This window comes from Vipera ursinii, assembly GCF_947247035.1.
Source record: "Vipera ursinii genome assembly, chromosome: 3".
Lineage (NCBI taxonomy): Eukaryota > Metazoa > Chordata > Lepidosauria > Squamata > Viperidae > Vipera > Vipera ursinii.
In genome coordinates, this window is record NC_139516.1 from 211,645,130 (window position 1) to 211,670,308 (window position 25,179).

The 25,179-nt window shown below is 52.2% G+C and overlaps 1 protein-coding gene across 1 annotated transcript; it reads right to left on the reverse strand.

Moving 5' to 3' along the window:
* Positions 1-249: 249 nt before the first annotated feature.
* Positions 250-10,544, reverse strand: FOXH1 (forkhead box H1; the record flags this gene model as incomplete). The annotated part of the gene is made up of 4 exons (XM_083358208.1): positions 250-1,203; positions 2,690-2,794; positions 9,195-9,507; positions 10,249-10,544. 4 exons carry the CDS (start codon positions 10,542-10,544, stop codon positions 250-252), a joined length of 1,668 nt encoding a protein of 555 aa, XP_083214334.1.
* Positions 10,545-25,179: the final 14,635 nt, after the last annotated feature.

Here is a 25,179-nt window from a genome sequence, read left to right on the forward strand (position 1 = left end):
CGGATGATGGAGAATCTCCCCAGGTGACAAGATGGCTCCTAATGGAGAGGGCTGGTCCGGAAGACGGAACAGCTGCTGTGCTCCGGAAGGAGTAGAGCAGGAACATCTGGATTGTTGGGTTGATCAAGGACTACTGGGTTGTCCTGTGGAGTTGCTGGGACGCGAAAGGCTGAGAAGGAGACGGTGGTGGTCATCCCTGGCCAAGAAGCCTTTGGTGCCTTGCCTGGCCAGCCACCCACCCCCTTGTCCTCAGGAGGGGTCATAGTGGGTCAGGACTGAGCTGCGGAGAGAAGGGCTGGTCTGGGGGAAGGCTGGGTGGACGAGGTCCATGGGACGGCTCACCCAGGCGTCGAACACCGTCTTGTTGGGGGGCATGGCTTCGTCCAGGCCCAGCTCCACCCCGGAGGCTGGAGTCAAGGAGGACCGTGGCACCAGCTCCCAGTAGGCTGGGTGCGCAAAGGGCACGGGGCCGTAGGAGGGGAAGGCAGGGTTGGGGGGGAAAGGGGAGAAGGGCAGCGTGTGGCCTTGGGGTGCCACCATCACATTGGGAGCCACACACGGGGTGTAGGAAGTGGGGAGCTGCTCCCAGAAGGGGGCAGCGGGAGGCGGGGTGCCCTCCCTGGAGTCGGAGTCGCTGGTCTCGGGGGCCGGCTGGATGATCCTGGGGCGCTTGGCCAAAATGGAGGTGCTAGCCCCCTTTGGGGGCTCGTCACTGGGGGACAAGGAGCTGAGGGAAGCAGGGCTGCTGGAGGACGAGAGGGAGCGGAGCATGGGCAGAGGGCACGGGGGCCGCCAGGGGAGGACTGGGGCCCCAGAGGAGACCCGGAAGATGGGGACTGTGCCCCAGGCTTCGGAGGCAGCGGTGGGGCTCTGAGGGGGCCCACTCTCGGCCCTGGCTTTCCCCGAGAGGCCCACTCCCTGGAAGTCGTGGAGCAAGGCGTCAATGCTGAAGGGGCTGCTCTGACGGCCCCCTTCGCTGCCTGGAAACCCACTCCCCTCCGGGGTGGGCCCGCTGAGGGGAGGTTGGGGGGCTTGGAAAGCCCAGCCGTGGTAGACGAAGGGAGCCAGGTCGACTGTGAAGGTCCTCTCCTCTTGACGGGAGACGGCCGTGTTCTGGAGCTTCAGAGCTTCCGGTGGGATGAGCTGTACGTCCACGGTCCAGAAGTTCCCCTTGGCTTTGGGCTTGGTGGGGTCCTTCAATATCTGCAAGGCAGGAGAGGGGAAAGGGTGCCGGTGGGCCTTCTGAAGGCCTGTCCCGGAAGGAGACCGCCTGGACTTCCTTCCAAGTCCGTGGGTGCGTCGTGGTGGACGGGTGGCCACGATCTCCTGACCACCATCCCCAACCTGACCTCTTAGGGAAGGAAATGTCGGAGAAGCTCTTCTCTAGTTGGGTCATGAAACGCCTGTTAGAAAACAACCAACCCCCGAAAGCCTCCACCGTGGGAGATGCTGTTCCCAGAGATTTGTGTGGGAGGGAGCAAAGCCAGAGCTGGTAGAGGTGGGAGGAGGCCGCTGGAGGCCACCTGGCACTTCCCAGTGCCTTCTGGCTGAACTGGGAGCTGACGAGATGCTGGCTGATTTATTTACACACAGACACAATTCAGAGCATTCAGTCAACTTTGTTGTGCGGGCTTGGTTGAGCTGTGCTGGCTGGGGAATTCTGGGAATTGAAGTCCACGGGTCTTAAAGTTGCCTAGGATGGATACCCCCAGCCTAAAAGCTGTATCGGAAAGGGACTCTCTTGCCCATCGATTGGAAAATGCCCCAGTTTTAAGTGCTTTCCTGAAACAGGGAGTCACACAAATCTCTGGCAACAGCGTCTTCCACGGTGGAGACTTTCAGTGCTTGGTTGTTTTCTAGCAGACGTTTCATGACCCAACTAGAGAACATCATCAGTGGTAGAAGGGACCGGGGAGGGGGTGTTGCAGAGAGGAGGAAGAGGAGGAGTATGGGGCCCTTGGTGCTCTCTGAACTGGGTTGTTTTCCTGCCGATTTTTCATGACCCAACTAGGGAACATTGTCAGCGGTAGAAAGTGCAAACCTCATTCCCTTGTAGCACTGATGATGTTCCCTAGTTGGGCCATGAAACGTCTTCAAGTAAACAACCCAGCTCAGAGAGGACCAAGGACGCCACAGTCCTCGTCCTCCTCCTCCTCCCAACCTCTTTCCCTTCTAGCTCTGATGATGTCATCTAGTTGGGTCATGAAACGTCTGCAGGAAAATAACCAAGACGCAGAATACCAAGGACCCTCATTTCAATGCTGAGCTATAAAGGTTCTCTTCTATAGATGTTCCACTCTGCGGGGTTGAGTGGATTTGATCCTGTTCTTCATCTTCAGAAGACCCCTGGCCGATCCAACCTGTGCCTGGTCTTCCAAGATCAGCTCTGTAGCTGATACAGGCCCATCTCTTGGAGCAGGGGTCTTCAAACCTGGCCACTTTAAGACCTGTGGACTTCAACTCCCTGGCTGAGGAATTCTGGGAGTTGCAGTCCACAAGTCTTAAAGCGGCCAAGTTTGAAGACCCCTGTCTTGAAGGGTTTCTGGTAGCCTGGGGGTCCCCAGGAGGTGTTTGACAGTCACCCAGAAGACAAGACCCAGAGACGGGGTCTGCCTGGAAGGGGAGATTTGGCCCAGCACAATAAATCAGGGGAAGGGGGGAGACGGCAGCCCTGCCTGGGCCCTCTCACCTTTCTGAAGCAGTCATTGGCGGAGAGATTGTGCCTGATGGAGTCCTTCCAGCCTTGGTAGCCTTCCTTGAAGAAGGGGAAGAGATTGCTGACCTCCTTGATGATCTGGAAGGCAGGAGAAGGAAAGCGGGTGGGGGTCTTGCCTTCTGGGAGGGGGGAGTAGGGGAGTCTGCTGCGGCCGTCCACTCTCCGTGTCTCCCACTAACTCACAGGACTTTTGCTCCAGAAGAGCAGTTTTTGTGTCATTTATTTATTTTTAAAAGTCTATTCATCTGTCTGTCATTATCCATCTAATCTATCGTCTATCATCCATCTGATCTATCTATCTATCTGTCTGTCTGTCTGTCTGTCTGTCTGTCTGTCTGTCTGTCTGTCTGTCTGTCTATCTATCTATCTGCTTAACACATAGTTTGCATCAGTCTTCACACAAAAAGAAACTATAGCTCAACACACCAAAAAAAGCCCTGCAAAAGACATACTAGAAACAAATATCAAAAAAAGCAAGAAAATGGGAAGGGAACACCTATCCAACCTTGATGAATATAAATCACCGGGACCCGACAGATTACATCCCAGAGTTCTGAAAGAGTTGGCAGATGTTATCTCAGAACCGTTGCACCACATCTTTCAAAAATCCTGGAGCACCTGGGAAGTACCTGAGGATTGGAAAAGGGCCGATGTGGTTCCCATCTTTATTTATTTTATTTATTTATTTTATTTATTTATTTCAAGAAAGGGGGAAAAACAGACCCAGGAAACTACACACTAATCAGTCTAACATCAATACCTGAGAAGATCCTGAAAAAGATAGTCATTTCCGACTCTAGGGGCCGGTGCTCATCTCCGTTTCAAAGCCGAAGAGCCAGCGCTTGTCTGAGGACGTCTCCGTGGTCATGTGGCCGGCATGACTAGACGCCAAGGGCGCACAGAACGCCGTTGCCTTCCCACCGTAGCGGTCCCTATTTTTCATTTTTACGTGCTTTCAAACTGCTAGGTTGGCAGAAGCTGGGACGAGTAACAGGCACTCACTCTGTTACACGGCACTCGGGATTCGACCCGCCAAACTGCCGATCTTCTGATCGACAAGCTCAGCGTCCTAACCCACTGAGCCACTCTGCCACTTCCTGGGCAGAGGAAGCTGCAGCTGCAAATACAGAGAGTCCTCGACTTACAACCCAACTGAGTCAAAATTTATGTTGGTAAGTGAGACATTTGTTGAGTGGGTTTTGCTTCATTTTGCAGCATTTCTTGCCACAGAGAATCGCTGCAATTTTTTTTTTTAATTCCATTTATATCCCGCCCTTCTCCGAAGACTCAGGGCGGCTTACAAGCTTAGCAGTAGCCTTCATTCTATGTATATGCCTGCTTATTAGGGCTTTCACACACACACCCCAAGCGGCATTATTACAAAGTCAGCTTAATTGCCCCCAACAATCTGGGTCCTCATTTTACCTACCTGGGAAGGATGGAAGGCTGAGTCAACCTTGAGCCTGGTGGGATGCGAACCTGCACTAATTGCAGGCAGCTGGTGTTACTTAAGGAGGCATTAGCCCACTGCTCCACCAATTGTTAACTCAGTGACACGATCGCTAAGCGAATCCGCCTTCCCCCCTTTGACTTTGCTGGTCAGAAGGTTGCAAAAGGGATCACGTGACACCCCCACCCCCACTGGGGACGCCGCGACCGTCGTGAATACAAGTCAGTGGCCAGGTGCCTGACTTTTGATCACATGAGCAAGGGGAGGCTGCCACGGTCGTTAAGTGTGAAAAATGATCCTAGGTCGCTTTTTCCAGTGCTGTTGTAACTTTGATCGGTCACTGAACAAACGGTTATAAGTCAAGGGCTACCTGTGGCTGAAAACACAGCTCAGAAAGCAAAATAGTAGTAGTAGTAGTAGTAATACTAAAGCGAGGAGGAGACGAGAGAGTTTGACCCTAACCTTGTGTGTTCCTGCTGGAATTTCCCAGGTTAATCCTTCCTGGAGGGAGGGGGAGGCAGAAAGATCCAAGGAGCGTCTTTATTTATTTTGTTTTATTTTATTTTATTATTATTTAATGGCAGAAAGTGAAGAAGAACTGAAGAGTCTCTTGTTGCGGGTGAAGAAGGAGAGTGCAAAACTTGGGTTGAAACTAAACATTAAGAAAACTATTATCATGGCATCCGGCCCTCTCAATTCCTGGCAAATAGATGAGGAAGAAATGGAAGTAGTGACAGATTTTATTTTCCTGGGCTCCAAGATCACTGCAGATGGGGACTGCAGCCAAGAAATTAAAAGACGCTTGCTCCTGGGGAGGAAAGCCATGGCAAATCTAGACAGCACACTAAAAAGCAGAGACGTCACCCTGTCAACAAAAGTGCGTATAGTCAAGGCTATGGTCTTCCCAGTTGCAATGTATGGCAGTGAAAGTTGGACCATAAGAAAGGCTGAGCGCCAAAAAATGGAGGCCTTTGAACTCTGGTGCTGGAGAAGACTCCTGTGAGTCCCTTGGACTGCAAGGCGATCAAACCGACTGGTGGCCCCCCAGGGGAGGGCCTTCTCTGTGGGCGCGCCGGATTTATGGAACCATCTTCTGGTTGAGCTCCGGATGGCGCCCGACCTTCGCTCCTTCCGACGCGACCTAAAGACTTACCTGTTCGAACAAGCCGGACTGGCCTGATGGGTGATGGGTTTGGGTTTTATTGTTTTTTATGTATTTTAACTTAACTTATTGTTATAGTTTTTGGGCATCTTGTTTAATCTTTTTTGACTTTTGTATTCTTGTTTTTTAACATGTATTGCCCTGTTCACCGCCCTGAGTCCTTCGGGAGAAGGGCGGTATACAAATATAATAAAATAAATAAATAAATAAATAAACCGGTCAGTCCTAGAGGAGATCCACCCTGACTGCTCTTTAGAAGGCCAGATCCTGAAGCTAAAACTCAAATACTTTGGCCACCTAAGGAGAAGGAAGGACTCACTGGAGAAGAGCCTCATGCTGGGAAAGAGAAGAAGGGGACGACGGAGAAGGAGGTGGCTGGATGGAGTCACTGAAGCAGGAGGCCTGAGCTTAGATGGACTCCAGAAGATGGTAGAGGAGAGGAAGGACTGGAGGAACGTTGTCCATGGGGTCACCAGGGGTTGGACACGACTTCGCAACTAACAACAACATTTATTTTATTTTATTTTATTATTTATTTTATTATTTATTTATTATGCCACCCACCCAGAGCCGCTGGCTTATAAATTTAATTTTAAAAATTGAAAGAAAGAAAGAAAAGTGCTCAGATGTCCTTGAAGTTGGGGGACCTTTTATTGGGGGGGGGAGGGAGAGACATCTTGGGACTGGAGGTGGGGGGAGAGGCTCCCCCCTCCCTTCAATTGGGATCCTGGCTGGATCATCAAAGGAGGCATCGCTTAACACCTTTTGCTGGCGCTCCTGCATTTTGGGGGGAGGGGAGATTGAATTGGCAGTCAGGCCAAATCTCCCCCCCCCCCAATGCCCTGGTCCTAGCCAGCTCTGTTGACCCCTTAGGCCCTATCTATCTATCTATCTATCTATCTATCTATCTATCTATCTATCCATCCATCCATCCATCCATCTATCATCTCTTTCAACCTTCTCCCTTTTGCCACCCCCAAGGTGGCTCTAAGCCCCCAGCTGGCCGGACCTACCTCTGACCTGGGTGAGGATCTACCCCCCCATCCCACCCAAGATCCGAGGCAGCTCAGGTGTTAAGTGTTGGGAAAGAGAAGCTGGCAGCTCCTGGCAGGGATGGTCCTTATCAGACTGGCCTGCAGCCCCCTCCCCTCCCCACCCACCCCCACCATTTCTGCTCCTTTCAGCCAGGCATTGTGTGTGTGTGTGTGTGTGTGTGTGTGTGTGTGTGTGTGATGTGGTTGCTCCCAGCGGGAGGGCAGGTAACACCTTCCCAGCTTCAGGGTTTGGCCAATATGCAAACTTCACATTTGTGCCTCTGCCCCCCCTCCGCCCCCCAGGCATATGCAAAATCCCTTTAAATACACTTAGCCCCTGTCCTCCCCCCCCTTCCACAACAACTGTCTGCATTCTTGCTTTTCTTCTTTATTTCTGAGAAAGTGGAGCATGAGCTTGGACTCCTTCTGAATACCCAACTTAAAGGCACCTCCCAGACTTTGAAAGACCTCAATCCTCACAGGGTTTTCAGACAGCCTTGACCCATGGAAGTGGTTTTGCCTGGATTTTTTTTTTGCCTTTTATTTATCCAGAGGTGCATTTCAAAAGAGTGCAAAGAAGAACAACTAAGATGATGAAGGGCTTGGAGGCAAAAACATATGAAGACGGCTTGTGGGAATTGGGTATGTCTAGTTTAATGAAGGCAAGAGAGGAAGGGGACGGCAGAGAATGAGGTGGCTGGATGGAGTCACTGAAGCAGTAATGCGTGAGCTTAAATGGACTCCAGAAGATGGTAGAGGACAGGAAGGCCTGGAGGAACGTTGTCCGTGGGGTCGCGATGGGTCGGACACGACTTCGCAGCTAACAACAACAGTTTAATGAAAAGAAGGATTAGGGGTGACATGGTAGCAATATTCTAATATTTGAGGGTCTCCCACAAAGAAGAGGAGGGGGTCAAGCTATTCTCCAAAGCACCAGAAGGCAGAACAAGAAGCAAGGGAGGGAAACTCATCAAGGAGAGAAGCAACCTGGAACTAAGGAGAAACTTCCTGACCGTGAGAACAATTAACCAGTGGAACAGCTTTGCCTTCAGATGTTGTGGGTGCTCCGTCACTGGAGGCTTTTAGGAAGAGACTGGACAGCCGTTTGTCTGAAATGGTATAGGGTCTCTTGCTTTGAGCAGGGGGTTGGACTAGATGACCTCCAAGGTCCCTTCCAACTCTTGTTATTCTGTTCTCTTCAAAGGCAACATTTTCTTAGGGTTTTTTTTCCCTCTCCCTTGCAAACGTTTCCCTTCTCATCCAAGAAAACGGAAACCTTTTCAAGTTGCCTTTTGAAAAGCACTTTTGGGACAAACAGATGACGGTGGAGAATCTCCACAGACATTCAGCCTTCTATTAACACTTGATCGCTGGCAGAGGCGCTCGCAGACACCTCCCCATTAACATCCGGAGGGCTAAGAACCGCTTAACAAAGAGATCAGCCAGGATCAGCGGTGGAGTTGCCACCTATAATAAATCTTTTAGCCGGTTAGATCCCTCCAGACTCAGAGGAGTGGTGTTACCTGCCTAGAAATCAGATCAGACCAGAAAAAATGTCTCTTTAAAGAAAGTAAAACGTCCCATTCTCTCATTCTTTCTGTGTGCAAGTGCATCCGAGGGATGCTTGTGCTCGTCTCTGTGCGTATGTGTGCGCGCGCACCACAATAGACAACCAATATAAAACAGCTGAGATCAGAAGGTGAAAATAGGAGCTCCATTTCATAGCTTCCTGGGCTTGCAGTGGCCCCAAGAGTCTGGGGTTGTGAGACTGTAGCTCCTGGCCATCTTTTCGCAGGCACCCTCAGCCCTGATCTCCCCTTGGCCTTCCTTCCTTCCTTCCTTCCTTCCTTCCTTCCTTCCTTCCTTCCTTCCTTCCTTCCTTCCTTCCTTCCTTCCTCCCTCCCTCCCTCCCTCCCTCCCTCCCTTCCTTCCTTCCAAATCTTTTTGATATGTCCACCCAGGGCAGGTCCATCTTTTGATGTCCTGCCTTAAATCGAAAACAGCCATTTGGGAGCCCAACTAGCTAATACACACATACACAGAGAGACCCACACCCACACAGCACACACACCTCCTAGAGAAAGAGAGAGAGGAATGTTGCAGCTTCTCCTCCTTCAGCTGGTGCCTTTATTAGCAAATTTCAGGACCAAGCAGGTCCCTGTTGGGTGGCTGTCCACTCCCCCTCCCCAAATTGCAGAAAGAAGACCAGCAGACGGGTTCCATAGGGAGGGGGCTTTGGGGCAAATGCAGCCCCACTGGGCAGAGGAGCACGGGGAGGGAGGGTCTCCCACCAGGCTGGCTTCAGAAGGGCAAGGCTGAGGCTAGTGAGCACAGCAGGGTCTCTGCCTCTGAGTATTGGGGGGGGGGGGCTGGAATAAAACTCTTGGGAACAGAGACACCCAGTAGATACAGAAAAAACCCCCCCTTTGACTTTTGGTGTCTTCTATCTGAACAGGAGGGCTGGTGAGGGAGGCTTTGATAAGAAGTGAGGATTAAATTTAGATAATGGATTAAGTGAGGATTACCTCTGGATTATCTCCCTCTGCCCATCCTGATAAGGAGGGGGGGGGCTTCTCCCTTCCTGAATCCTGTCCTGGGTTATTTGGGGTGGGGAAGCAGGGCAGGCCCATAATAAGCTGCCCCTTCCCACGGGAGCTGCCCAGTCGCCCCCCCCTCGCTGCCTCTGGGCCTCCCCCAGGCTCCCCTCCCTGGACCGCCCTTGACAAGGGGGCACCCAGAAGCCATGCAGAGGGGCAGGAGGGACCTCCAGGCACGGAGTCCCCCCCCCCGCTCCCACTGAGCCCCAGCCCCCTCCTGCTCCTTGCGCCTTACCTGGGACAAGGTGAGCTTCCGTTCTGGGGATGCCTGGATCACCAAGGCGATCATGGCCAAATAAGTGTAGGGGGGCTTGGGGTGCCGGTGGTATTTCTTCTTCTTCTTCCTCCCTCTCCTGTCCAAGGGACCCTCCTCGCCTGGCCCCTCATCCCCTCCCTCGGACGCCTCCTCCCCCTCCTTGTCTAGTGCAGGAGCCTGGGCCACAGCCCGGTCCAGACTGCCCTCCCCAGGCCCAGGAGGAGGAGGGGGCCAGGTGGCCATGGCCCAGCCGCTGGGCTCTGAGGCCGAATCTCTGCTGCTGCTGCTGCTGCTGAGAACCTGGGGGGGGGGAGGAGGGGGAAGGGTCAGGGGCTGGGCATCCAGGCCTTTCTCATGCGGATGATGGACTCCCTGGCCAGTGGACCCCCTGGGGCAGAGGGAGGAGGGGGCGGGCTGGGAATGGGGAAAGGGCCACAGGGTGGAGCTCAGCCCTTTCCTCCTCCCCCTCCCCTCCTCCCTCTCCTCCTCCTCCTCCTCCTCCTCTTGGGCACAAGAAGGGCCCGGAGTGCCCCCAGGGGGAGGGTCTGCCCAGCCAGGCTGCCTGTCCTTGCAGATCTGGTGCAAGTTTCCTTTCATCTGAAGGTGGTCCTGGCCCTGCACAAGTCTTTCTGCTGGCAGCTCGGGCCCTTCCAATGAGGATGATGAGGATGGCAGAAGGAGAGAGGTGGAAGGGACCCTGGAGGTCTTATTGTTGTGTATGATTATTATTGCGTATTATTGTGTTTCATTGTTGTTAGCCGCCCTGAGTCCTTCGGGAGATAGGGCGGCATATAAGTCCCAATAAATAAATAAATAAATAAATAAATAAATAAATAAACCCACCCCCCAGCTGCCACCAAAGGGAAAGTTTGGAGGGCTTTGCAAGGAAGAGAGGCCAAAGCAAGGCCACCGTCCACCTGGCAGAGGCGTCAGGCCCTGGGCAGGAATGCCCCCCACCCCTCCCAGTGCCAGGGGGAGTCAACAAGGAGAAGAGGGGGGGGTCTCCCTCCCACCCAGCCAGGCAGCACCTAACCGGGGTCCTGGCAGGCCGAGGAGGGAGGGGGCTCTGCAGGGGGAGGGGGTGTCCTGGGCCAATTTCTCCGATTTTCTTCCACTTTCTCTCTGCTCCTTCTCTGGGAAGCCACCTCTGGCCCGGCCCTTCCAGATGTGCCGCTGCCGTCCCGTTGCCTGGCAGGGCTGCGAAGGGAACGGCTGCCTGGAAGCTTTCGGCTTGGGGGTCCCGCATTCGAAACGCCCTCTCAGGGCTGCTCGCTCACCCCACACCCTCCCGCTGGTGTGATTGGCAGGCAGTCCTTGGTTAGCTGTCATTCGTTTAGTGACCGTTCAGAGTTTCGACGGACGGCCCTGGAAAAAGGGACCTAGGACCGTTTTTCACACTTAACGGCCGTCGCAGCCTCCCCTTGGTCATGTGATCAAAATTCAGGCTTGTCAACTGACTCATATTTATGACGGTCGCAGCGTCCCGGGGTGTGTGTCACGTGAGCCCCTCTTGCGACCACCTGACCAGCAAAGCCAAGGGGAAAGCCGGATTCGCTTAACGACCAGGTTACGAAATCAGCAACTGCAGTGATTCACTTAACAAGCGTAGCAAGAAAGGTCGTAAAACGGGGCAAAACTCACTTAACAAATGTTTCGCTTAACAACGGAAACTTTGGACTCCTTGTGGTCGTAAGTCAAGGACTACCTGGAGCCCTTGTTTACGACTTCACACAACTACTACCGGGTGCTGCTACTCTGTTTTGTAAAGTAGAGATAGGGGGTCCCCAACTTATGACCGCAGCTGAGTCCAAACTATATGTTGCTGAGAGAGTTAAGTGAGTTTTTCCCCCGCAACTTATGACCTTACTTGCCACGGACGTTAAGTGAGTCACTGCAGTGAATCTGGGCTCCCCGTGAAGCGGTCACAAAAAGGGGATCACGTGACCCCGGGGACGTTGCAACCGTTGCAAATATGAGTCATTTGCCAAGCGTCTGAATTTGGATCGCGTGACCGCGGGGGATGTTGCAACGGTCGTTAAATGTGAACATTGGACCGAGTGCCTTTTTTCAGTCCCCTTGCAACTTCGAAGGTCGCTAAGAGAATGGCTGTAATTTGAGCACCGCCTATATCAGGGGTCCCCAACCCCCGGGCCGGGGCATGCAGCAACCAGTCCACATAAACAAGCAAAGCCCCGTCCGCGGGATGCAGGCAGCACACAAAACCGCGTACTCTCCGGTCCATGGGAAAACCTCTCTCCAAGTAACTGGCCCCTGGTGTCCAAAAGATTGGGGGCCTCTGGCCTACGCAACAGTTTTGCTGGAAAGTGGAAGTTTTTACTGGTTTTCTGGAAAAGGGCACCACAGCGAAGCAACGGTTTGCCTAACCCAGGGGTAGGCAACCTCGGCTCTTTTATGACCGTGAGGCGCATACCCGGCAAAATCAGGAAACATCAACAAAGAATATTTGTAGCTCAGGATTGAAACGAGGTGTCCTTGGGGCTCTCTGAGCATGGTGGTTTTCCTGAAGATATTTCATGACCAAACTAGGGAACAGCATCAGTGCTAGAAGAGAGTGGGGTTTGCAGAGAGGAGGAGGAGGAGGAGGAGGAGGAGGAGGAGGAGGAGGAGGAGGAGGAGGAGGAGGAGGAGGAGGAGGAGGAGGAGGACTGTGGCATCCTTGGTGCTCTCTGAGCCTGGTAGTTTTCTTGCAGACGTCTCATGACCCAACTAGGGAACATCATCAGTGCTTGTAAGGATTGGGGTTTGCTGAGAGCAGCCAGGAGCCCTCATCAGGAAACATGTTTTACTCCCAATACGTAGCTCATCCTTGGAATTAGTTACCACGGGTTGGATCATAACCAAGATTTATTCCCCAGACTACCATGAAACTAACTCTTTGTTCCTTGAGAAGATCCATTTTGCAGAGCTCACCCGTGGCCTTCCTGTCAGCTCAGACCCCCCCCTTTGCGACCTCCTCCTGCTCAGAAGCAGATCTGTGGGGAGGGGTGCTCCTACTTCCAGCCGCGGGCCCCCAGGGGCCAGCTGCTGCCCCTAGTCAAGAACCCCCAGCCCCTGGCTGTCCCCACCGCAGGCCAGCACATGTGGCCCCTGTGTTGCTCTCCCCCTTTGCCGACCCCTGAGGTGTGCTGCGACCGCAACCCAACACGGCCACCGAAGTTGGGAGGGCTGGTAAATGTGGGCATGGGGACACCACCCCGTTGCCCTTCTGCCCCTGGCAAAGGACCAGCCCACGCTGCTCTGTCGCGGGCAGCTTCCTGCTGGCTGAGAGACAGAGACCCTCCTGCACACACACACCCCTTCCCAGGTGCTCAGGTGTGGCTCCCTTTGCCCGAGACTAGCTCCGTCTTCGCAGCCTGTCCAGAAAACTGGGTTGCTTTCCCACCGTCTCCCCCTCCTTCCTGTGCCGGGGAGGCTCTTCCTGCTGCTTTTCCTGCGAGGCTTGTGCTTTTGGGGGGCCACTGGCTGGGCCCCCCCGCCTGGGGTCCCTCTGACTCGTGGGTGCCCGGCGCTTCCTCTCCAGGTCTTGCTGCAGGGCCTCGTGGAGCGCCTTCTCCCGCTCGGCCATCTTGGCTTCCCGCAGGGACCGTCGCTCAAAGGCCTCCACGATGCGGGGCACCCGGTTCTCTGCCTGCAGCCGGGTGGCCACCTGCTCCGCGGAGAGGTCCGGCCCTTCCTTGACGGACACCAGCTGGCCGCGGGGCTGCTGCCGCTCGCAGAAGAGGCAGGAACAGGTGGCCGGGGAAGTGCTGGTGTCGTCGCAGCGGAGGATGCGTGCGGCCGGCTGCAGGGAGGGAGGAAAGGAGGAGAGGTTGCAGGACGCCGCAGGGGGGGTTGTACGTGCTGGGGCAGCCGTGTGCCCCCCCGCGATGCCCTCCCTCCCCTAAGGATGGCATTTCGGGGTGCCTGTTAATTCAGGGGCAGAATCTCTCTTGGCAGCTGAACCCGACTCCCGGTCCCTGCAGGTGGGCACCACCGCCCCCGACTTTCTTGGCAGCCACTGGGGGTCAATCCTTCCCAACACTGCCTGGGAGTCTCCTACAGGGAATCCTCGACTTACGGCCACAACTGAACCCAACAGTTCTGCTGGTAAGCGAGGCAGTTGTTCAATGAGCTTTGCCCCCCATTTTACGACCTTTCCTGCCACCGTTGTTGAGTGAGTCACTGCAGTCGTTAAGTGAGTCACACAGTTGTTAAGCGAAACTGGCTTACCCCATTGACTTTGCTAGTCAGAAGGTCACAAAAGGGGATCACGTGACCCCGGGACACTGGGACCGTCTTAAATATGAGTCAGTTGCCAAGTGTCTGAATTCTGATCACATGACCCTGGGGATGCCGCAACGGTCGTAAGTCATAGGTCACTATTATCAGTGCCGTTGTAACTTTGAACAGTCATTAAATGAACTGTTGGAAGCCAAGGATCAACTTGCTGCAGGTACCACGGAGCCAAGAACCCCCACTACCCAGAGGACTGCCCCCCTCCAGCAGGGAAAGCCCCCTCCCACTCTGGAGTTGCTTCCATGCCAAACAGCGCCGTCAGGCGGTCAACGCCCCCCACCCCTCACCGGATGGTTGGGACTTTCTTCATGGCGGCTTTTCCTCGGGCGTCTGGCCTCAGTGGGGACCGCCCGGCTCTGGTGGTCTCCAGCATCCTCCGGGGTCCGGCCCCAGGTCTCTCCTTGCCTCTGCGCTGGGCAGCCATAGGCAGGACGTTGCCCCCGCGACCCTGGTCCTGCCCGCTTGGGGGTTCTGTGCTTCTCCTGCCAGCAAAGGGGGCCCGCGGGGTGATCCAGCGGCATTTGCTCCAGCCACCGCTGCACCTTGGCGATTCGGTCGGAGACCTGTGGCTGGCCAGGCGACTGCGCCCTCTCCTTTGGGGGCGAAAGGCTGGTGCTGCCCCCCTCCTCCTCCTGCAGAGGGGCCCACGTGCCCCCCTTGCCCACCGGCTTGTCATGGTTAAAAGCCTGGCAAGCTCTGCAGCGCTGGACGTGGCTGATGCGGCACTGGGGCAGGATCCTGGCCGAGCTGCTGACGCTCGTGGAGAGCCGGCTGCCCTCCTGCTGGTGGGATAGACCGTCCGAAGCCTGGCCTTTGCCCACCGCCCTGTGCCTGGGGCATCTTAGCCAGGGCTTGTGGCCGGGGTCGTAATTGTCACGAGAACTATCGGCCAGCTCCGTCGCCGTGTTTCCGTGGGCTGCCTGTTTGCGATTCTGCCTGCCAGCTCCTTGCTGGTGGCTGGTGGGTCCATTCTGGGCAGCCCTCCAGGCCGGGTTGGAGCTGGGGGGCTCTTCCTGGGCACCCTCCATGTCCGAGAGGTGGGCGGTATCGCTGGCCCAAGCTTTGAGCTTCTCTGAGAAGAAGGTGTCCAGCTTTTCCACAGCGTTGCGGTTGAAGATGGAAGACCTCTCGATGCCCAGGCTGGGTGAAGAACACACTTGAGGACAGCGGGGAGGTTGGTGACCCTGGGCCACCTTCTCCTGCTTCCCACCCGGATCTCGGTAAACCAAGTGGCGGCTGTGGCGATCAGCACCGTCCTTGGTGCCCCGTGGGCTTGAGTCCCCAAGGCTGAGGTCTCGGATGGATCTGGAGAGATCTAAAAGCAAGTCAAGCAGAGATCAAATGTCATTTGCCTGATCTTCTGTGCATGGGGTGGCCATTGCAGCTCGGGGTTCCCCAGATGTTTTGGGCTGCTGTTCCAGCTGGGAATGATGGTCTCAAAGGGGCCATCCAATGGCTAAGGGCCATGAAATGTTCTTCCTGGAAGCTCTTGCTGTGATTTGCCTCCTTTATTTATTAAGAAAATTTGTATGGCCACCCAACTCATTCATGATGACTCTTGGCAAAAAATAGAACTCTGAATATAAAACCCATTAAAGGCCCCCCAGCTCTGGCAACACAATTAATCACTTAATGGGCTCCATATCACTCTGGGGTCTGGAATGCACTGGTCAAACCACGTCTTCAGGCCTGTTTGGAAGAGTGTCGAGGTGGGGGCCATCTTATCACCTACCACTGCTAGCACTGGTGGTGTTACCTAGCTGGTTAATGAAAGGTCTGCAAGAAAACAACTAAGCTGAGAGGGCACAAGGGGAGGGAGAGAAGGGGAGAGGGAGGGAAGGAAGGAAGGAAGGAAGGAAGGAAGGAAGGAAGGAAGGAAGGAAGGAGGAAGGAAGGAGAGAGACATCACTGATGATGGGTCATGAAACATCTCCAAGAAAACCACCAAGCTCAGAGAGCACCAGGGACCCCTCAATCTTATCTCTGCAGGGATGACGTTCCACAGGGAGTGAGCCACCATGGAGCAAGGCCTTCTTCTGGATCTCACTAGATGGACTTCTCACTAGATGGACGGGCCCATAGCATTCCCTACCTCCCTGCTTTGGTGAGTTGGGTAGATGTAATTGGAAATTACATGCTATGGGGACCTTACTTCCCACAACATGGTTGCTTCTGATTTCAACTCAACTCCTGCAGACTTCACAAGGACAAATCTACAAGGCTTCTTCTGGGATGTTGGTTGGACTTTCCTAGAGGTGCAGCCTTGGTGGTCCCAAGCGATTCCCCATTCCGATACAACTGTTTCGATCTCTTGAGCTGCCAAGGTCAGCTAAACTCTATCCCTCTGCCCTGATTATGGAATAAACCAGAGGTCTGCCACCTTGACAACTTTAAGACTTGTGGACTTCAGCTCCTAGCTGCCTGAGGAATTCTGGGCGCTGAAGTCCACAAGTCTTAAAGTTGTCAAGTGGCAGATCCCCTGGAATAAACCATCATGGAGACCAGAACTCATCACAGTACGTGCACCTATCACAGACTAACCCTAACCCTAAGCCGTTGGCCCTGAGGTTGCAAACCACAATGCTGAGTCCATGCAACGCACTAAGGCAGGGGCTTCTAAACTCAGCAACTTTAAAATGGGTGGACTTCAACTCCCAGAATTCCGTGCTAAGGGAAGACAACCAAACCACACAGCAATTGTTGGAAATGCAGACAAAAAACAGGCGTACATTATTGTCTTTGGTGGACATGCCCTAAAGCCAAAGGATTTTAGTCAAGAGTACTTCCTGACAGTGAGGACAATTAACCAGTGGAACAACCTGCCTCCAGAAGCGGTGAATGCTCCAGCACTGGAAGCTTTTAAGAAGAGACTGGACAGCCATTTGTCTGAAGTGGGGTTGGTCTAGATGACCTCCAAGGTACCTTCCAATTTTTATTATTATTATTATTATTATTATTATTATTATTATTATTATTATTATTATTATTATTATTATTATTATTATTATTATGTTAGAGAAAATGACAAAAACATATAGATTTTAAGCCAGAATTATTTTTGTTAGGTATAACTGAAGGAAATTATGAGAAGGAATGTGTATATTTGATGTTACATGTATTAACTGCAGTGAGAATTGTGTTTGCTCAACACTAGAAAGCTAAAGAATTACCAGCGGAGGAAGAGATAATTAAGAAAATTTTAGATTGGGCAGAAATGGATAGATTTACACTAAAAATGAAAGAGAAAGAAGATTCTGAATATTTCAGAACCTGGGGTGCATTTTATCACTGGCTAGAAAAACCAGGTAGAGAGAAAGGAACTTAATATGTATTAGGAAGCTAAATATTGAAACCCAGACAATATGTTGCCGATAAAATATTAAGGATCTGTGATTATAAAAAATAATAAAATACTGAATAATAAAAAAAGAAAAAGCCACATTGTGGTTTAGGGTAGGCAATCGTGGACTTGGGCTAGCCCAGGAATTCTGGGAGTTGAAGTCCACAAGTCATGAAGGGGCCATAGTTCCCCCATGCTGACTCAGGAATTCTGGGAGTTGAAGTCCACAAGTCGTGAAGGGGCCATAGTTCCCCCATGCTGGCTGAGGAATTCTGGGAGTTGAAGTCCATGAGTCATAAAAGAGCCGAGGTTGCCTACCCTTGGTTTAGGGCAAAGTGCGAAGCCAACAACTGAACAGTTTGGGCATTTGTGAGTTTTTCCTTTAGGGCAGCAAGTCGAGCAATAAATCACTCATTGCACCAAAAATAGTCATTTCACGTCATTCTTGACTTAACATCCATAACCAGGAACACAATTTCCATTGCTAAGCGAGGCAGTTGTTCACTGAGGTGTGCCTTGTTTTATGACTATTTTTTCCACTGTTGTTAAGCGAATCACCGCAGATAGAAGACGAAGGAGCCCGGAGCAGGAGGTAACCTGGCTAAAGTTTGAGACGCGTCTCTCCTTAGTTTGCACGGAGGGAGGAGAGAGGCCCACCCAGAGCTTTGTGGCTTTGGAATCCTACCTCGAAGGGCTGACGTTCTGCCTTGGCTTCTGAGCCCAGCCTGGGAGGGGCAGCTGCCGTGACCTCCTTCAACACCCCCAAATAAAGGCCTACGGACGCCCGAGAGCAACCGGCACCCAGTGCGCAGGGGTGCCCACCTACCAGAAATGATGGACGCGGTCGAAATCTCCCGCTCCCTCCACGGCTGGCTGGCCTCCTGGGTGAAGTCTGGGTCCGTCTCCCACTCCTCCTCTTCCTCGGCGCAGTAGGGAAGATGCCCGCCCGGGGGGGCTCCTAGCTGCTCTCGCCTGCTCCTGAAGGGGCTGGGGGACTGAGGGCCCCGGGGGTGCCCCGAGTGGGCCATGGGGGACGGCCAGGAATCCCCAGCGCCCGCAAAGAGCTCCAGGGTGGGGGGACCCGGCCGCTGCCCTCCTCCCAGCCAGTCACTGAGCACTGTGATGTCACCGCCGTGTCACGCTGGGTTCTCTTCTTCCTCTTCCTTATCACTGCCCGGCATTCTTTGGGGCAGCCGTGCTCAAGCCGGTGCCTCCTCGGTTTGCTGCCAGGCGCGGAATCTCCAACTGGCTGGGGAGGGTCCTCCCGTACATCTGGTGGGTGCCAATTCGAGGGGAGCAGGAGCCCCCCCTGAGTTTCCCCACAGTCAATCTGTATGTTCCTGTCCCTGTGGGGTGGGGGAGACTGGGGTGCCCCTTTCCGTCCGTCTTTCCTTCAGGGGCGGATGCATTCACACAACCCAACCTGGTTGATCTCAACGTCAGAAGGTCCTGGATGACGCCTGGCTTGCTTTGCCTCCCCTCTCTTAAGTCGCCCGTCCTTTCTCTCTGCCAAAGTCCAAGAGTTGTCCGAAAGGCCTGTCCCAAAGCGGACAGGGGTGGGGATGGCGGCTTGCGTGTTCTGTATTTGTAAAGAACATGGACCCAGGAGGGTGAATTGCAGTCCGTGGCGCCTTCAGTGAGAAGGAGGGAAGCCTGAGGGAGGTGAGGAGATGAAGGTAGGGTGGACGTAGCTCTCTGCCATGCCACAGCTGGCCTGGAGTGACCAGCTGGGGAGCAATGATGGTGTCTTTTGTCTAGCCCAGGGCTCTTCAAACTTGGCCCTTTTCTGACTTGTGGACTTCAACTCCCAGAATTCCTCAGCCAGCTTTGCTGGCTGAGGAATTCTGGGAGTTGAAGTCCACAAGTCAGAAAAGAGCCAAGTTTGAAGAGCCCTGGGCTGGCCTTTGATTCTTTGGTGGCCCTTACAGAATAAAACAGTTGGAAGGCTCCCTGGAGGTCTTCTAGTCCAACCCCCTGCTCAAGGCTGTAGACCTTATAAATGGTTGTCCAGTCTATTTCTGAAAATGCCCAGTGATGGAGAACCCACAAGTTCTGGAGGCAAGCCATTCTATCGATCAATTGTTCTCACTGTCAATAGAGAATAACAGAGTTGGAAGGGACCTTGGAGGTCTTCTAGTCCAACCCCCTGATCCAGCAGGAGACCTGCCTAGGCCATTTCAGACCAAGGGCTGTCCGGTCTCTTCTTGGAAATCTCCAATATTGGAGCACCCACAACTTCTGAAGGAGAGCCAGCCGTTCCATTGACCGTTCATCGTTCTCACTGTCCTCCGTTGCTTCTCTCCTTGATAAGCTTCCACCCTTCTTTCCTTCTAGAGCACAGCCCCACCCAAGCCGCACTTCTCCAGCCTCGGCCGCTGAAGGTCCACAGAAAGCTCACGAGGACCAAGCACCCGGTGTGGACCTTCATCCTGGGAGGCTCCCTTTCACCCTTCAGGTAATTACTGACCTTCTGCTGAAGGGCTGCGGAAGAAAAAATTACTTTTTTATTGGGAAATATCTCATGGGAAATGTTTTGAAAGGTGATCTGGATCCAAACGTCGTTGCTCCAGAATGGTGAAGTAGATGGCCTAGCGGCCTGAAATGTTTGTATTATTGTAGCATTGTAAGGTTCAGGTAGAATTCGAGATGGTGGTGATTAAAGAGCTATAATAAAAGGATCATTTTTGTAGTGCAGGGTGGGAATCTGTGGGGGGGGGAGGAGGAGGGTTACAAGGTCCTCTGTCCTCTCTGAGCTTGGTTGTGGGGGGAGGAGGAGTTCTCTGAGCTGGGTGGTTTTCTTGCAGACGTTTCATCACCCAACTAGGTAACATCATCAGTGCTAGAAGGGAGTGAGGTGTGTGGAGAGGAGGAGGAGGAGGAGGAGGAGGGGAGGAGGAAGAGGAGGAAGAATGTGGGCTCCTTTGTGTTCTCTGAGCTGGGTGGTTTTCTTACAGATGTTTCATCACCCAACTAGGTAACATCATCAGTGCTAGAAGGGAGTGAGGTGTGTGGAGAGGAGGAGGAGGAGGGGAGGAGGAAGAGGAGGAAGAATGTGGGCTCCTTTGTGTTCTCTGAGCTGGGTGGTTTTCTTACAGATGTTTCATCACCCAACTAGGTAACATCATCAGTGCTAGGAGGGAGTGGGGTTTGATCCCCAACCTTTTGGGCACCAGGGACTGGTTCCGCAGAGAAAGGTTTTTCCACGGACCAAAGAGTGCATGGTTTTGTGTGCTGCCTCCATCCCACGGATGAGGCTTTGCTTGTTTGTGCGGACGGGTTGCTGGCATGCTGTGGCCCGGTACCGGTTCACAGCCCTGGGGTTGCGGACCCCTGTTCTAGCACTGATGATGTTACCTAATTGCGTGATGAAACGTCTGTAAGAAAACAACCAAGCTCAGAGAGCACCCAGGATCCCTGATTAAAGACCTAACTACCTTAGGACCTGCTTACTTTCCTGACCTTCTGCTCTATGGGGAAACTGTCTATAAAGGGGGTTCTCTAGGGAAACCCCCCCCCTCTTTTGGAGTGCTGAGCCTGCTGGTGTTCAGTAAGTCCTAGATGCTCCACCAAAGAATGACATCTGGAGATCGAACAATGTTTTGACATTATCTTCTTTTTCCTATGCTTTGTTCTAGGGCACTTATAATAATAATAATGATGATGATGATGATGATGATGATGATGATAATAATAATAATAATAATAATAATAATAATAATAATAATAATAATAATAGTTGGAAGGGACCTTGGAGGTCATCTAGTCCAACCCCCTGCTCAAGCCAGGAGACCGTGTACCATTTCAGACAAATGGCTCTCCAGTCTCTTCTTAAAAACCTCCAGTGATGGAGCACCGACAAGTTCTGGAGGCAGGTTGTTCCACTGGTTAATTGTTCTAACTGTCAGGAAGTTTCTCCTTAATTCCGGGTTGCTTCTCTCCTTGACGAGTTTCCATCCGTTGCTTCTTGTCCTGCCTTCAGGGGCTTTGGAGAATAGCTTGACTCCCTCTTCTTTGTGGCAAGCCCCCGAGATATTGGAACACTGCTTTCATGACCCCCCCCTCATCCTTCCCTTCATTAAACTACTAGACATTCCCAATTCCAGCAACCGTTCCCTATATGTTTTAGCCTCCAGTCCCCCAATCATCTTTGTTGCTCTCCTCTGTACTCTTTCTAGAGTCTCGACATCTTTTTTACATCGTGGTGACTTTCTTTGATTCATTGCTGTTTTTATTTTTATTTTTATTTGCTTTGAGTTTAATGGTGTGTCTGCCACCAGAGTGGCAATTGTGAATTAGGTGTCTAAATCAATCAATAGAATAAACAAGCCAATAAATCCGCAGCAAATATTAGGCCTGTGGTGCTAAAGCTCTCTTTTCCTTCTTAAAGGAGCTATTTTGAATAGAGTGTCAGAGAATAAATACTAATAAGCACCAGTAGATTTAACTCCATGCTTTCCAGCTTTTCTTTGGACAATCCGGTGAGGATTTTAGCTTTGCATAAATACGTGACTCATTAAGAATGTTGTCACAGAGGGATCAGCCGTTAAGTAATCCTGAAGCGTTCCTGTATGGGTATGTGTTAGCAACATCTGGTGGAAGGTTAATGCTTTGGTTTAAAAATCACTAGCTGGGAAGCTGGTTGTGCAGAATAACAAGAGTTGGAAAGGGACCTTGTAGGTCCTCTAGTCCAACCCCTGCTCAACCAGGAGACCCTACTGTTCCAGACAAATGGCTGTCCGGTCTCTTCTTGAAAACCTCCAGTGATGGAGCACCTTCTGAAGTCAAGCCATTCCACTGAATACAGAATAACAGAGTTGGAAGGGACCTTGTAGGTCCTCTAGTCCAGGGGTAGGCAACCTTGGCTCTTTTATGACGCGTGAACTCCCAGAATTCCTGAGCCAGCCATGGCTCAGCTTGGAAAGCTCTCCCTTTCCCTTCAGCATGGCTGGCTCAGGAATTCTGGGAGTTGAAGTCCACGAGTCAAAAAAGAGCCAAGGTTGCCTACCCCTGCTCTAGTCCAATCCCTGCTCAAGCAGGAGAGGAGACCCTATACCAGGGGTGTCGAAGCTTGGGAACTTTAAGACTTGTGGACTTCAACTCCCAGAATTCCCCAGCCTTTGCTGGCCAGGGAATTCTGGGAGTTGAAGTCCACAAGTCTTACAGGTCCCAAGGTTGGACATCCCTGCCCTATTCCATTCTGGATCAATGGCTGTCCAAGTGACGGAGGAAGGAAAAACCATGGGTCCCTTCTGGAAGATTGCATCAAAAATTAAGAAATAAGATTTTCCCAGCACAAATTGGGCACTTTAAGTCCCTTTATCAAGTTCCATGATAGAGTCCACGGGAAATCCTTGACGGCTTTCTCCTTGCAGCTCAGCAGATAAGTTGCTGCGTCTCCAACCAGCCTGATGCCCTCCAGATGCGTGGGACCACAGCTCCCATCATCCTCAGCTTTACTCAGCCGGCGAGCGGCTTCAGGCGGGCGTTGCCGCGGCAACGCAGTCACCCAGACAAGTCCGCTTGCCGCCATCTGGCGGCCTCTCGCGGTTCTGCAGTAGCCCAGCTCTTGCCCGTCTCCGGCTTCCTTCAGCCTTTTGACCTCACCCAATATGGCGGCGGCGGGGGGAAGGCTCTCACTTCCTGCCTGTGGCGGAAGTGTGGCTGGTTGCCATGGCGGCGAAGCCGGGCCTAGCGGGAGATGCGCGCCTCGGGGGAAGGTCGGCGGGGAACCTCGGTGAGGGGGGCGAGGCGAGGCGGGGGGGCGTCCGGAATGAGTGGGGGGGGTCTGGAGTTGGGGGGTGGGGTCCCGTGGGGGGAGGACTCTCGGAGGGGGCTGGGGAGGGGGCGCCTTTGCAGCGCTGATGGCGGGCGCCAAAATGTCCCCCTCAGGAGCATCTCCGGGAACTTCCCCAGTCCGGCCATTCCGGCTTGGCCCCCCCACTCCCATCATCCCCAGCCTGCACTGGCCTGAAAGGAAAGGGGGTGCTTGGATGATGGAGGGTGTAGTCCAAGACCCCTCCACCTCCCCAGAGAGATGGGTTAGGACGGTGTTTTGGTTCATGGCCTTGCGTTTCTTCGTGTGGCAGTTGGATGGGAGACCAGCAGGAGATCCCATCACTCTGGACTAGGCAGAAGACCTCCTTCTCCCCCCCCCCACCCCAATGCTGCTGCTGATGGGGGATGCAGGGTCAGTCTGTCCTGAAGAGGCTCTGCGCTGGAGGGAGTCACTCCACCTGGGTTTCCTGGTGGTCTCCCATCCAGAATTTGTTTGTTTGTTTGTTTGTATGGGCCGCCCACCTTACCACAGGATCTCTGAGCGGTTTACAATATTAAAAAGATAAACCTATATAAATAAAATACTATAAAAATGAAAAATACGATACATAGAATGAAGGCTACTGCTAAGCTTGTAAGCCGCCCTGAGTCTTCGGAGAAGGGCGGGATATAAATGGAATTAAAATAAAAAAATAAATAAATAAATGATGGGGGGGAGGTGCGTGCATGTGTATCTACACACACACACACCTTCCTCTGCCCGGTACTCATCTAATTCATAGGTGGATAGATTAGTATCAGATCAAGCCACTTACCTTGATGTAAGATGGGTGACCTATATCTATATCTATATCATCTATATCTATATCTATATATCTATATCTATATCTATATCTATCTATCTATCTATACATATATTAATTAATTAATTGGTCACCCATCTTACCTCGGGGTAACTCTGAGCGGCTTGATCTGATACTAATCTGTCAACCTGCCAGAATAACAAGAGTTGGAAGGGACCTTGGAGGTCTTCTAGTCCAACCCGCTGCTGGAGCTGGAGGTCCCCAAACAGCGCAAGCGCCCACCAGGCCTGACCCTTCACTAGCAGGGTTGGAGGTCTCCAGGGGCTGTTGGTGGGCTGGAGAGACCCCCGGGGCAACGTTACTGACGTAGGGATGGAGGGAGCTGGGTTTGCAAAACGGATCTGTGAGGATTGGGCCCTGCACTGAGGCCAGACTCACAAGTGTGTAGGAAGCAACGAAGCGTCTCCTGCGGGAGCTGATCCATAATCTCTGGTTTACTAATAGAGATCTTATAGCACCCTGGCGTAATCGGTACAAAATATTTTAGTAAAATATCCCAAATCTGTACTGAAACAATGCATATGGCTTCATCCTTTGATTAATTGACTTTCCAACCTTGGCAATTCTGAAAGAAGGGTGAAGCCCTTATTTTATATTTAGAAAGATGTTAAGTTTTTGGAACTTTCTTAAATTATACTGGTATAATTATACAGTTTCCTTTCCACAAAGTATCATTGGAAAACCCTTTTTCCCCTTTTCAAGCAATTCTGTTTTGGCTGATTATACGTTGGTTGATCTCTTGGCAAGCTTGTTTTGATGGCTCTGTCCGTTTTTCTTTCTAGCAGGGGGTGAAGCAGCCTTGTGTCCGTGCAGCAAACGGCCTTTTGTAAACACACCAGCCATTGTCGGCTGTATGTTGGCAGCTGACGGGCTTCGCTTCTTTCTCTCTCTCTCTCTCTCTCTCTCTCTCTCTCTCTCTCTCTCTCTCTCTCTCTCTCTCTCTCTCTCTCTTTTCTATCATTTCCCTCGGTCAGGCGCTCCTCTGCTCCGGTCTGTGTTTGGTTCTCTGCTTCCTGGATGAAATTCCTGGCTTTGGATCAGTTCTTAAGAGATCCTTCCCCCTTCACTCTGTGGTCCTTCGGAGGAGCAGTTTGAATTTTGGGGTTGAGCAGCTTGAAGAGGCTCCAATAGAGCCGTGGCAGATGTTATAGACGCTGACCGAAGCAAGAATACCCCGTGCAAAAAAAAATGGAGGGATACTTTGATTCCCACCACGGACGAATAGCCGCCAAATTTGATGGAGTGAGCAGAGAGGGCTAAATTGACTCCTTTGGTTAAAAAAAAGGACACAGGTTTCTTTTTATTTGGAAACCGCTTCTGGACTTCGTGCTTGAGGTGGGGGGAAAAATGAAACTTTGGTTTTGCTGATTAGGTAGGTAGGTTGTTATGGAAATGGCTAGCATATATTATTATACAAAAGTAAGAAGCTGAGGTTATACGTTATTACCCTGTTCTGCTACATGGAAGAGAGTCAAAAGTCCCTGCTTTTTCTTTTCTTTCCCTTTTACCCTACACGTTCCCCTCTTTTCCTTTTCCTCCTCGCCATTATTTTCATTTTTCTTTGATTTCTGTATTTTATATTTTGATAAACTAATACAACATTTAAACTAATGCAAAAATTTAAAAACCAAAGGGCAGCAGAATGGTACCTGGGGAAAAGGTGTGATGGAAAGTTGATTTGGTGGAGAGC